This window comes from Zingiber officinale, chromosome 7B (genome assembly GCF_018446385.1).
Source record: "Zingiber officinale cultivar Zhangliang chromosome 7B, Zo_v1.1, whole genome shotgun sequence".
Taxonomy (NCBI): Eukaryota; Viridiplantae; Streptophyta; class Magnoliopsida; order Zingiberales; family Zingiberaceae; genus Zingiber; species Zingiber officinale.
In genome coordinates, this window is record NC_055999.1 from 25029141 (window position 1) to 25042808 (window position 13668).

General features: G+C 36.9%; 1 protein-coding gene across 1 annotated transcript; it reads right to left on the reverse strand.

Annotated features, from left to right (window-relative positions):
• Positions 1-59: 59 nt before the first annotated feature.
• Positions 60-1098, reverse strand: LOC122005575 (NDR1/HIN1-like protein 6). The gene has a single exon (XM_042560657.1). It carries the CDS (start codon positions 1072-1074, stop codon positions 286-288), a length of 789 nt encoding a protein of 262 aa, XP_042416591.1. The 5' UTR covers positions 1075-1098; the 3' UTR covers positions 60-285.
• Between the last annotated feature and the right edge of the window lie 12570 nt (positions 1099-13668).

Consider the following 13668-nt stretch of genomic DNA (forward strand, 5'->3'; position numbering starts at 1 on the left):
TTTTGATCTTTATTTTACAACATTTTTTAAAAAAAATGTTTTTGACATGCATTCAAACAGACCAGAAAATCTCAATAAATGGCATTACATATAATCTTACAACAGTATACACAATCAATCGACAGAAAAGTAAATCAGAGAAATTAAAACAACTTCTGCTTAATTTTACAAATAATATATTTATTCCAATCTTCTCTTTGTTTTGGTAGGGTTTTAATCTCATCTTTTTCTTGAATCTACTGCCCATTTCATGGTGTATGTAATAATTGTCGAAGGGATTAGGGTTTAGGAGATGGTCCACTTCCAGATCTTGATACGGAGCTTAACCTTGCATGCGGCATTCGAAGACGACGCCGTCGCCGCTGCCTTCCCCGTCGGCACCGCCACGTCTATGCCGGAACACTGCACCTTGACCCCGATCCTCTTCGTCTTCAGATTCCCGATCTTAACCCCCACTTTCGTGTCCACATCGATTTCCAGAGACAGCCTTGTTCTCTCCCTCAGATCCCGCGTCGCCGCCGAGTCCAGCGTCTGGCCGCCGCCAGCGGCCAGCGTGGCGGAGAGCAGAGTCGTGTTCTTCGCCCCCTGGCGAAAGGCGGGGAAGGACCCGTCGCCGACGTCGACCCCACCGGAGAAGACGGAGACGGAGGAGGGGTCGTAGAGGAAGACGAGCTTGCGATTAGGGTTTCTGGCCGTGACGTTGAGATCGAGGCGGGAGGAGAGGCGGCCTCCGGCGGAGACGTTGAAGGCGGCGAGGCGGAGGGCGGAGACAGCGAAGGCGGGGCGTTGGGGGCGGTAGATGAAGTAGAAGACGCCGAAGGAAGCGGCGCTGAGGAGGATGAGGAGGAAGAGAATGAGGGTGAACCAGAGGCAGCAGGAGCAGCAGCAGCTGCGCCGCCAGCGGCGGCGCGGGGGAGGAGGAGCCTTGCGGGGTTGGGGTCGATAGACCGGGAGCGGGCCGCCCTTAGACGGCAGAACACCGGTGGCTGCCGCCTGGGGAGGCTGTGCGGTGGGCTTGGCGGAAGGGTGGACTCGCTCCGCCATTGATGCCCTCCCTCCTCGATCTGCCGCCATTGATCACCTTTCGAGCAAGATCTATAAGAGAGGAGGGATACGGCCCAGCTTCCTTCACCGCCGTCGGATTGTCATCCAACGGGTTAGACTCATGCTTCGTGAACTGACGAAATACGTTGGGAGGTCTACGTTGCGGAAATAAAAAACTGTCAAATCTCACGGAAGGCCTCTGGCATTTCTTTTATAAAAATTATTAAATTGGCGCTCTATCATATTTTTTTTATTTGTACGAATATTTTTATTTTTAATATTATTGTAATAAATACGATTAACTATTATAATATATAATATTAATGATTGTGTAGCTGTTAATATAATAGTATTATAGTAAATATTTAATAGTGATTACAATTGTATAATAGTTAAGTAGTAATTTTAATAAAGTTAATAAAGAGTATTTTGATATAATATTATTTAGGTTTAAAATTTAAAATTTAATTCTAATTTATAATTATTTTAAAATAATTTTGATAAACTTTAAATAATTTGTAAGAATTTGCTACAACACCAATTATATAAAATATTTAATGAGATTGTCTTTTTAATTTTTTTTTTGAAAAAACGTCTTTTTGACACTTTATATAATTGAGACTGCCTTTTTTTCTCTCAAATAAAATCTATTTCGATCATTACAATCGTTCCCAATATATTCGCTTAGAAAATTTAAACAAAATTGGAAGAATTTTTCTATTCCCAAACGATTTTTTCCACGAAGTTTGGTTTCTTGCAAATTATATATTTTTTTAAAATGAATCTGGAATATTATTTTTTTTGGTTGAGCTAAACTTAATATAACCTATTATTATTACATATTTTTATTCTTAAGACAAGACTTCAATTTTTTATTAGTAATTTCTAGTGCACAAATTGTAAAATAATAATAATAATAATAATAATAATAATAATAATGTTTGATAGTGAAGTATAAGATAACTACATTCAATTAATTATCCTTTAGCAAACTTTCTTCCGTCTGATGACAAAATTAATTAATTAACACAGCAATTTGTCTCGATCATCTCTTTGTTTTTTAATAAATTAAATTATTGCAATTTGTAAATGTGACATTAATAGTTCTCCTACTGAGAAATATAATTTATTCTTTGCATGTTAATTATTGTGCCAAAAAAGTCAGGAATCTTTAAAAAAAAACATTTTTGTTCAGTCATCTCCATCATCCCGTCAAGTAAAATGTTAATTAAATGTCATGTTTTTAGATATACTAAACTAATTTTTTTCTCTTTATTTTTGTGAATGATAAATTAAGATAGTTGGATGCACAAAGATTGATTTTAGGGAATAATTTATTGTATAGTCTTATCGTTTTTATGACTTAAACTTGTGATCATCATGTTATATGATAATTTTTATCATTACGTGAAAGATAATTAAAGATCTTTAAACATGCTTGAGAAATAAGCATAATTTGGAGGATTAAAGCCAAGACCTTACAATAAGGGTGAACATTCAAGATCAAATTAGCAAAGAATTAGTAAATTCTTTCAATTTAATATTGTTAGTTGACATGGAAAATAAGATAACATTTTAGTTCAATTGGAATAAAAAATAAAAAATGAATAAATTATTAATATGTATCATAAATTATACAATAATAGACTAGATAACACTGAATCTTAAGTGATCAATTTAATTCTATAAAAAAAATTTATCGATCATCAAGTTAAATTAGATAACGTTCATGACAAGTGGCTCAGACGCCTAACATTCTATGATTGAGCACTTTAATTGGAAGAAATTTTTTTATAAATATATTATAATTAAAAATCAAATTATAAATATCTGAATGAAACTCAAGAATTATTATAAATCTTAAAGAACATAGCAGAGTGATTAAATACAATAATATTAATGCTTGAAGTGGCATAATAAGTCAACAATATAAAAAGATGTATTTCAAAAAAAATCGGTGTGTTTTAAAAATACTATGATTTAAAAAAAATACATTGATTATTCGATGAATCAGAAAAACAAGCAAAATTTCATCAACAATTTCCTATTACTGTGAACCAGAATGCTACTTTGCTAGATTTGTAAAATATATATATATAAAAGATTAAATTAGATTTGAAAAACATTTTTGAAAAATGGTGCTAAATTTATATATTAAACTATTAAGATAATCATTTGTATAATTTTTTTTAGTTGACACAGTTCTAAATATTACTAAAATATTATAAATATATTAAATAAAAAAAATTAATGAACCAATGATTCATTTGTTAATCATGGTCCACCCTATAACCGGTACGGGTTGGGTCCGTTGACCCAGCTTTAAGTCGGATCTGATTTAGACTTGGCCCGTGGTCAAGTCTAGCTAGATTGAGCTTAACTTAATTAAATTGAAAAAAAAATAGAATTGACATAGTTATTCGAATATTAAATTTATAACAAGTGCTCATAATTTAAGGGCTAAGTGAAGAGAACATGTGCTTAAGCAAAAAGCTAAATTATTTATTAGATTATTTGGTTGGAGTAATTGCCCTTTGGTCAAAGCTAAGTTGATGAAGTTTGAATTGGCTCAGTTAGCTTGAGTTGGGTTTTGATTTTTTTTATTATTATGTCTATTAACGAGAGTAAGATAGTAGAAAGAAAGTTTATTTTGAAGATGAAAATTGTTGGGGCAATCAACTCGAGTTAAGTTAACCAAAATTGATTTCGACATGGATGGTTGAGCAGAAAATCAAGTAGATTAAGATTGACTGATTATTTGACAATAGAGAAATTTAAATGGTCATGGTTGACCAGATACTTACCAGTCTAAAGTCCAACAGACAATTGGCAAAAAATAAATCCATGTAGATTACGTTTAACTAAACACTTAATAGTCAAAAGTCTAACAGAGAGTTAGTAAGAGAGAAGTCCAAGTAGATCATGATTAACCAAACACTTGACGGTTGAAAATCCAATAGGGAGTTAGCAAGAGAGAAGTCTAAGCGAGTCACGATTGACCAAATACTTGATAGTTGAAAGTTCAACAGGGCATTGATAAGGACAAAGTCCAAGTGGATCATGGAGAATTAGATAATACTTAACATGAGAAACGAAGTGCAAGTAGGTCATGGAGGCCTGACACTCGACACTAGATGTGAAATCTAAGTTGTTGGTGCAATTAGTCTCAAGGTTTCAATCTTTGAAAATGTACCTAAGTCTGGTTAGTTACTTTTTGCTTCATGGTATTCTTCCTTTTCATTTCCTTATTGGTTTTTGGAAGCTACAAAATCATATTTAATTATCAAAAGAATTTCAAAATCAGTTTTAAAAAATACCTCCATGCATTTTTTTTTCATAACGCAAATTCTCCCTCGAACTTCGACAGGCAGATGCTCGATCTGACCATCATCTTGGTGCTTCAGTCGGCGATTAGTCCTTATGAGGCGTTCTAGCTCTGATACCACTTGTAGAACCCTTGGTGACTGGCTAGAGGGGGTGAATAGACCTGCAAGGAAAAAAAACTTTTCTCGAACTTTATAACTTAATAATTATCAACACTTGTATAAAAATAATTAAAAGACTAAAAAAAGACGAGACACAAAGAAATTACTTGGTTACAACCGGGGAGGTTGTTAATCCAATGAAGATGTAGAGCTCACTAAAATTCTTCTCTGAGCGGAGAAGCCTCTTACAGCAGTTAAATCTCACAACTAGAAAGCTAAACTGAAACTAAATCAATTACAAGTGTTGTTTCTCTCTTTTTTTTTTATTGTTGTTAGCTTCTGGGAGCTGAGCTACTTTTATAGCCCTGTTTGGCACGCTTGAAAGGGTTCTAGATGCTTAGAATGGGATAAAAGTTTATCCCCGACGCAGCGGGACGCACCATGTCGCAAATGGCTAAAACTTCTATTCCGAAAGCCCAGAGGAGTTCGAGGCGCCCGGCTCGTCTGCCACCTGAACTCAGTCCAGTCTCCTGGACCAAGTCAACTCGTCAGTTGACTTTTTGGTCTGGGCCTTCCGCTCGAGTTCTTCCGCTCCGGTTCCGCTCACTTAGGTGATTTCGGCCATCCGGAATAGGGCTCACCCGAACCCAACTTCCGGCTTTCTCAAGCAAGCTCCCGCTCTGACTTTGGAAACGCCGAGCGCCTCATTCTCATCCCTTAGACGCATCGAGCCCGTCGACTCTCGCTCGTGTCGTTTTTCTTGCTGGCTGCATCTTTTGCTCGACTTACTGTGCTCCTAAGTTTCTACACACTTAGACACAAGGATTAAAAACCAGCAGGACCTAACCTGGCATGGTTGATCACATCAAAACTATCTTGGAGTACTAACAACAACTCTGCGCTTAAGTTTGACAACAACATCTAGAGTATATTTTTATTTCTATTGTGTTGCCTCATTTTATAATTGCACTTAATTTTTATATTCTTTTTTTGTAAGGTTTCTCCACGTAGGAGAAATTAGAAATAAGAATCATATTTTTTTTATTATTGTTGCGTATGTCTATTTCTGCTTTGTTGTAACTGTGCACAATTTGTATTTCTGATTTAAATTGATAAACTATTGGATTAATATTTTTTTGTGTTATTACTCTATTTGTCTATTATTTCTTTAATTATTAGTTTATAAAATTTGTAACGTTATTCACCCCCTAGCGTCGAGTTCGATCCTACACTAATACCTGAAATGAACCTTGTAGTTCAATTAGATTCAAGCACTCATATAAAAGGAAAAAAAGGTTCTGTTTCAAGGTAGAACTCTCATCTCAAGCCAAAGTTTTCGTGCTAACGCCTTGCTGAGAAGTTTTTGAGCTTAACCTCCATCCTTGCTATAAGCATTTGAAGAAGAAGCCAACATCCCTTAAGAAATCATTGTAACTTATTCTTGCTTCATCTATTTTTGTTTTATGTTATAACACTGCTGTAAAAAATTTCTCCAACTTCAGATTTGGTTCAAGAAGGAGAAACTCAATAGAGATGGTGGAACTTTAGGTCAGCCTTGGACGTAGTCACCTCGAGGAGGTAGTGAATCAAGTAAAATCGACTTATGAGCGTTGTGGTTGTGCTAGGTTGCCTTTTGCTTTGAAGTTTCTTATAAAATACGACACCCAAATAATAATAAGAATAATAAGGTTATTTGAGGAATAACCTTAACGAAATTTTTAGAAATTTTCTAGAAATTTGTCGGAGCTCGTATGACAAGTTTAAGGGGATGAATTTATAGGCTTGAGAAAAGTCTGTTTGGAATACCATTCAAGTGGGAGTTGATTAAGGAATGAACTTAGATTTTGATTTGCCTAAACCTAAGTTTGAAATTATATATATATATATATATATATATATATATATATATATATATATATATATATAAACCCGTGCCCTAGCCATCCTCACCGCCGATCCCTTCCTCTCCCTTCTCCTCTCGCGCCGCCGCCCACCGCCAACCAACGTCGATTCTCCCTCTCCTCTCTGATTGTCGAAGCTAGATGCCATCTTCCCATTCCTGGCTGTGGGCACCAAGCATTCGACCCTAATATGGTGGCCGCGTCGGCTCAGATCCACCGGTTTCGTGCCCTAGCTCCCGATCTATTCACGATGTCGCTCAAGCAGTTGTCGCCATGAGATGTTGTTGAAGAAGACGGCGCGAGATCATCTCCACATCCTCACTACAGTGTACACAGTTCGCTCCACACTTGCCACTGACCGATCGTGCCAACATCTCTCTTCTCCTCACTTTCAGAGCAGTGCCTAGCTTGGATCCACCTTTCCCAATTATATCGCCCTCTTTGCCCGTGCTATTCTCGCCGCGCCATCTACCGTCAGCTCTTTCTTCACCCGTCTCATCGGTCATTTTCTGTTGAGTCTATGGCAAGGAGGAAGCTGCTGTCACGGAATTAGGGTAAGGAATCTTTGGTTTTAGGTTTGTAGAGATCTGATTTCCAATTCTTGTATGGGTTGTTTATGCTAAGTGGGTTAATTGATCACAGTAGCTCTAGCCCTGTTCTTGACAGCAACTTCATTGTAGCTTCGGCTACTAATTTGACGATGAGTTTCTCCAGCTATGAAGCATCGGCTAAGGTACCAACTCAGATGAGTTTTAGCATTTATTTATACTTAGCCTAGACCAATGAGATGGAGGAATGGTTAGAGTTATCGAATGTGTAACAAACTAAATTTGAATAGATTAAAGAGTGGATTAGTTGTACCCATTTGATAACATTAGATTGTTTCGGATTTGAATCTAATTTGGAATCTGTTAATCTGTTGATGATGGACTTGTTAGTGATTAGTGGATCTAAAAGGGATTTATGATAAGATTTGATTAGTAATTGATTGGTGGATTATAGATAGATTTATCATCAAATTAGATTGGATCATTAGGTGGAATTAAACGTGATTAACTAATCGAATTAGGATTGAGTTCTGGGTTTAGCTAGTTGTTGGTTATGTGATTAGCTAAACTATACATCATGTGATTTGCAGGACGGTGATTCGAGGCGAGCGTCTCGACATGGGATTGATTTGATACGATCTTCATTTTGAGGCGAGTACCTCTGACTTATCTCCTTGTTATGATCATTTTTGATATGTATAGTAGTTTATACCTAATAGTAATGATTGTGTTTACTTCTGTTTTAATATGTCACTTCTTGGTTCTTGTAGTCTGCCTATATTCCTATCTGTTGTGCATTCATTCTTATATTCTCTTGTTTGTTGCCATGTTTACTCCTGTTCATAGAAATAATGACATACATTGCCCTACTATGTAGTAGTTTAGTTATTTGACATGTCTGACTTGTGTACCTAGTTTATCGTTACCTAGATCATTGTATGGATTTATTTCCTTTTGGTACATTTTATATGGAGGTGTATACTGTCAGTATCTACATGTTTAGTGTCATGCACCATCTTGCATGATTGTATGCTGAGCGATTGTCGGCTCCATTGTTATTGAGCACATCGTCAGTTACATGACTTGCGCACACATAACCACTCATGGGTTAATAGTATTTCAGGCAGGGTGTGTATTGCAGTTTGCTCTGTCAGGGCTCCGTTGGTCCACTCATGGGTAGCGATGACTGCAGCGTGTAGCGGGCAGGGATCCCTCCCCTTGACTATGATACAGGGAGATGAGAGCATTGAGCTCCTCCACTCTATTTGGGGTAGGAGGATAGGTGTACTCCGACAGCATCATGTCCACTCAGTCACTCAGGAGTAGTGACAACAGAGTGCACAGTTGTCATAGCTGCGTGTGTGTGATGGTTGATTAGCATCAGGGGTGACCATGTCATTTTTACATCATATGCATGGATTACATTTATTGTTGTGTTTGCTGCATTATGTATGTTGTATTTTGGTGGTTGCATATGATTGACATGCATACAGGTGACATTTTGTATCTGGTCTGACGACCATTATTTCTGGATAGGAGGTTCTGTTGAGTACAGTTTCTTAAGCAATTTTCAGTCTGCATTTCCTACTTTTGTTCAGAAAACTGTACTGCATAATTATTATTGTTAGTTATATCTTATTATGCATGTCTATCTGATATTCGTTGAGTTGTTGAACTCACACCGTTGATTTATGTTGGAATCCCAAGGTGTTTTGATGTGATCAAACAAGTTAAGTTAAGTTAAGTTAAGTCCTGTTTGGTTTAACCCTTGTGTCTAAGTATGCAGGAGCTTAGGAGCATAGGAAGTCGAGCGGAAGACGCGGCTAGCGAGAAGGACGGTACGGGAGAGAGCTGACGGGCTCGGTGCGTTCGAGGGATGAGGTGATCGCGAAAGAGTACACCGGTGGACGAGAAGAACGTACGCGACGTTCGAGGGACGAAAAATCGGGGAGGAAGGCTGCTCGAGAAGAAGACCGAAACTTGGGTTCGGGTGAGCCCTATTCCAGATGACCGAGATCACCTAAGCTAGTGGAGCCGAAGCGAAAGACCCGGACCAAAGGCGAGCTAAACCGTAGCAGAGGTCCCAGACCAAAATGTCAACCTGAGTTGACTTTCAAGTCCGGGCGCCCGAACCTCCAAGCGCTCGGAATGGTTCATTTTTTACCAGATTGAGTCAATCGCGATCTGAACATTGGGGGATAAAGTTTTATCTCCCCCATGGCGCCCGAAACCCTTCCAAGCACCCCGACCAAGGCTATAAATATAATCTTGGTCCAGAAGCTTTTCAATGAACTCAAGAATTGTAATTCCAACGCTTGTGTGCTTTAGGTTTAGAGTTGAGCTTCTATTTTTGTGCTTAAACGTTGTAAAAGGCTTCTCCGTCTAAAGGAGATATTCTAGTGCGCTTCACCTTCCTTGGATTAACAACCTCCCCGGTTGTAACCAAGTAAATCTCTTTTGTCTCTTACTTTTAGTTTATTTGTTTAATTTATTATGCAAGTGTTCTGTTGAGAGTTCGAGAATGGTTGGTCTTTGTTTTTGTGTTTGTAGGCAATCCAACCTCCCCTTCAAGCCGGCCCGCAACAGTCCAAAAAGTGGTATCAGAGCCGAGACGTCTCAGAAGGACTAACCGTCAACTGAAGCAACAAAACGATGGTCGGAGTTAGCATCTACCCACCAGCATTCGAGGGGGAGTTTACTTTATGGAAGCAACGCATGAATGTATATCTAAACACAAATTTTGGTATTTCATTAATTATGAAATTTGGTTATGAAGCACCAAAGACAACGAATGGAGAAGAAATCAAGAAATATCTCTGGAACGAGAAGCAATGTAACGAATCGATGGCAAACACTCGGGCTGAATTTCATCTTCTAAGCGTAATACCATATGAAGATATCGACAGAGTCGGAGAATACAAAATCGTAAAAAAACTTTGGGAAAAGTTCTTAAAGATCTACGAAAAACCAGCTGAAGTCGAATCCAACTCTTCGATGGACACCAAGTCACCATCAGAACAGTTCGAGAATGAGGAAACTGCCAAGACAGCCGAACTCCATCCCGAGGACATAGAAAGCTCATCCCAGATGAGCATCGATGAAGGAGGGAGAGACTTCGGAAGAAAGCAACACAATAGGGGAGAATCAACAGCTGACAAGGTAAGTCAGGTATGGTCTCTACCTTCTGAACAATTGGTTAAATCAATTGAAAAGTTACCTGAAGATTTTTGTAAATTCGAAACTAAATCGTCAAAAGAGGTTTTCGGATTAGAAAATCTTTTGTTGAAAGAATTTAGCAAATTAGAAGCATTGCCAAAAGATTCTTGTGAGTTACAAAATACTTTGTCGAACGAATCTTGCAAATTAGAAACATTGCCGAAAGATTTTTTACCAATTATGTTGTCGAAAGAATTTTCTGCATGCTTAATATTGTTTGTTTTAAATCTGGAAAATTATGATTTGAGAAATTATGATAGACCAAAATGAAAATTTAGATATCATAATGTTATTAAAGAAATGACAATAACTTGAGAATGAATTTTATTTAAATAAAAATAAAAAAATAAATATTTTTGCCTAAGTTAAAAATTTATCTGAAATTAGAAATTTCTGCTTAAATTTTTACTTAGAATTTTCAAAAAAAAATTTACAAAATTGCCTAAGTCAGAATTGTTTTTACTTAAAGTGATAATTAGAAAAAAAAAAAAATTTAGACTGCTTCTGTGAAAATTATTGTAAAAATTTTCAAAGTTCTCAAAATTTTCTTAAGTCTTAATCCTTAGATTTTTTTCTTGCAACCTCATTTTTTTATGTGATCAAAGGGGGAGAAAAATGTTAAGTCTAGAGAGAGATATAAATTTTTTCTATTGAAGAATTTTTGCACTTATTTGCAAAATTCTATTTTTACTTTATGTTTGTTTTACCCTATCTTAACTTGGGTTGCTCATATCAAAAAGGGGGAGATTATTGGAACCCCAAGGTGTTTTGATGTGATCAAACAAGTTAAATTATGTCTTGTTTGGTTTAACCCTTGTGTCTAAGTGTGCAGGAACTTAGGAGCACAGGAAGTCGAGCAGAAGACGCGGCTAGCGAGAAGGACGACACGAGAGAGAGCCGACGGGCTCGGTGTGTCCGAGGGACGAGGTGACCGCAGAAGAGTACACCGGTGGACGAGAAGAACGTACACGACGTTCGAGAGACGAGAACCTGGGGAGGAAGACTGCTCGAGGAGAAGGCCGGAACTTGGGTTCGGGTGAGTCATATTCCGGATGGCTTAGATCACCCAAGCTAGTGGAGCCGGAGCGAAAGACCCGGACCAAAGGCGAACTGAACCGAAGCAGAGAGCTCGGACCAAAAAAAGTCAATTCTGTTGACTTTCTTGGTCCGGGAGCCCGGAACCATTCCGAGCGCCCGGACCAGTCCGGGGCTCCCGGGATGCTTCCAGGCGCCCGAACCCGGCTTTTTGACCAGATCCAGTTTTGACTCGATCTGAACGTTAGGGAATAAAAGTTTATCCCCCCCAAGGCGCCCGGACCCTTCGAGGTGCCCCGAACAGTGCTATAAATATAGCACTGTTCTGCATAGTCTATTCAATGCACTTGTAATTCATTTCTCTGTGCTTTACATTTCTGTCTGTGCTGTTAACGCTGTAAGAGACTACTTCGCCCGAATGAGACATCAGATAGTGCGCCTTATTTTCCTTGGATTACAAATCCCCTTATTACAAACCAAGTAATTTTCTTGTGTCTGTTTTCTTTTTGTTAGTCTCTTTATTTTAAATTACAAGTGCTTTTATTTAGTTGAAAATTCGAGAAAGAGTTGTTTAATTTTTGTAGGGCAATTCATCCCTCCCCTCTTGCTGGCCTCCAAAGGGACCAACAATTTATTCCTATTTCAGGTTGATGTCGCTTGGAGTATCCTGCCTGCCGGTCTTACGTCACATCTGAGGATGGTTTTGTTTCTTAGTTTACTCGCTTTACGAATTTGTAGACTTGGTGTAGTATAAGCTAGTTTTTGTTTTGGAGTTTGCTATGTGGAGTGGTATTTGTTTTGTTGTGGTTGTGTAAGCCTAGCCGGCTAACCGTTTTTGTTGTTTATAATTTGTATGGCTTTCTTTCCTTTTGTTTTTCCGCTATGTGTTTTCCCTTTATTTTAGTGCAGCCGAGTGAATTGTTTAATATATATCTTTGCGTGATTGTAATATTTTGTTCCAGCCGAGTAGGCTGAGTATATAACTGCGTGGTTATGTATATATTCCAACCGTGTGGGTTGATATATTTTTGTGGATGTATGTACACTTCAGATTATCACTAATACAAGGGAGATGTTGTCAGATTTTCGTCTGACAGAGACTCCTATGAGGCGTGACATTTTCGCTATTTAAAACTTGACTAATGACAATTAATCAATTGATAGAGAGAAACATTCGACTGTTTTAGTATTGTAGTGAACAAAGCGTTCTGAAATCGATTGTGTGACTCAACTATTTGGATAACAATCGGTTGATTGTTGTCGTGAAAGCTGAGTTGGAAAGAGTTGTTTTGCAAGTGTAATGTTTAAATTCAACGAAGCAAATAATCGATGGATACTATCAGTTAACTATTGACAGAAATCAATCACGACCTAAATACTATAAAAGAAGGGGTCATAGTGGATTTTGAGCCAATTCTTAAGGATTTTCAGGAGAGTGCTGCTGTATTTTCAGACTTTTAATAGGTAATCAATCTAAAGCAACTACAATTTGAGATTCATTTGTGTAAATTGTTATTTACATTTTTATTTTTATTTTTTTTATTTGTGTTGCTTGTAAGGAATAGAAAATTATAAAAGATTTCTTCCCCTCCGTAAGTATACAACCAAGACAAAGATAATATGCTATCGCTAAAATAGTAAGGTACACCATGAGTAAGAACTAAAAGTTTCGAACCACGTAAAAATGATTTATCTCTTATGTTTGTTACGTTGTGTATTTGATGTGTGTTTTCAATTGCATTTAAGTTTTTTTTTATAGACGAGCATAACAAACGATAAATGCAATTAAAATTATGAATCACTATTCACCAACACATTGATGACCACATGCGTCCTGGATCATGATATTGTGGTAGAATTTACAAATTGTCATCCAAGTATATATAGTTCGAATCTCAATTATAATATATTCGTAAGAATTTTTTTTTTCTAAATGGAGAGCGTAACTAAAAGATGTTGAATTTTTGAACTAGCTAACGCATGTATTTTCTGATTTATTCTGATGATCAATAAAAAAAATTTTATAGAATCAAATCAATCCCTTCTAAAAATAATAATAAAATTAATTGAGATTATCAATAATAATAATTGATGACCACATGCAAGGGATAAATTGTAAACAATTATGAAACCAAATAAAAACATGTCCAATAAATATTCAACTGAATATTTCAACACTTAAATATATTATATGGCAGATCAATATTTTGTCGCACTTTCTAAAGAACGATGCACAATGATTTCTTTTAGAAGCATGCAGAACATTTTCTCCATACTCTTCATTTTTTAAAATCAAACAATCGGAAAAAAAAAAGAACATAAGAATATTCCTTTTCCTACAATAATTAATCTCAACAAATTGTGGGAATCTAATGGCAACCTAATCATTCAATTCGATCAACTTTCATTCTCTAAAACTTGAATTTTTTTCTTGATTCGATGTCGATACATAAGGTATAATAATTATATTTTTAAACAATTGAGATGAGCATAGTTATA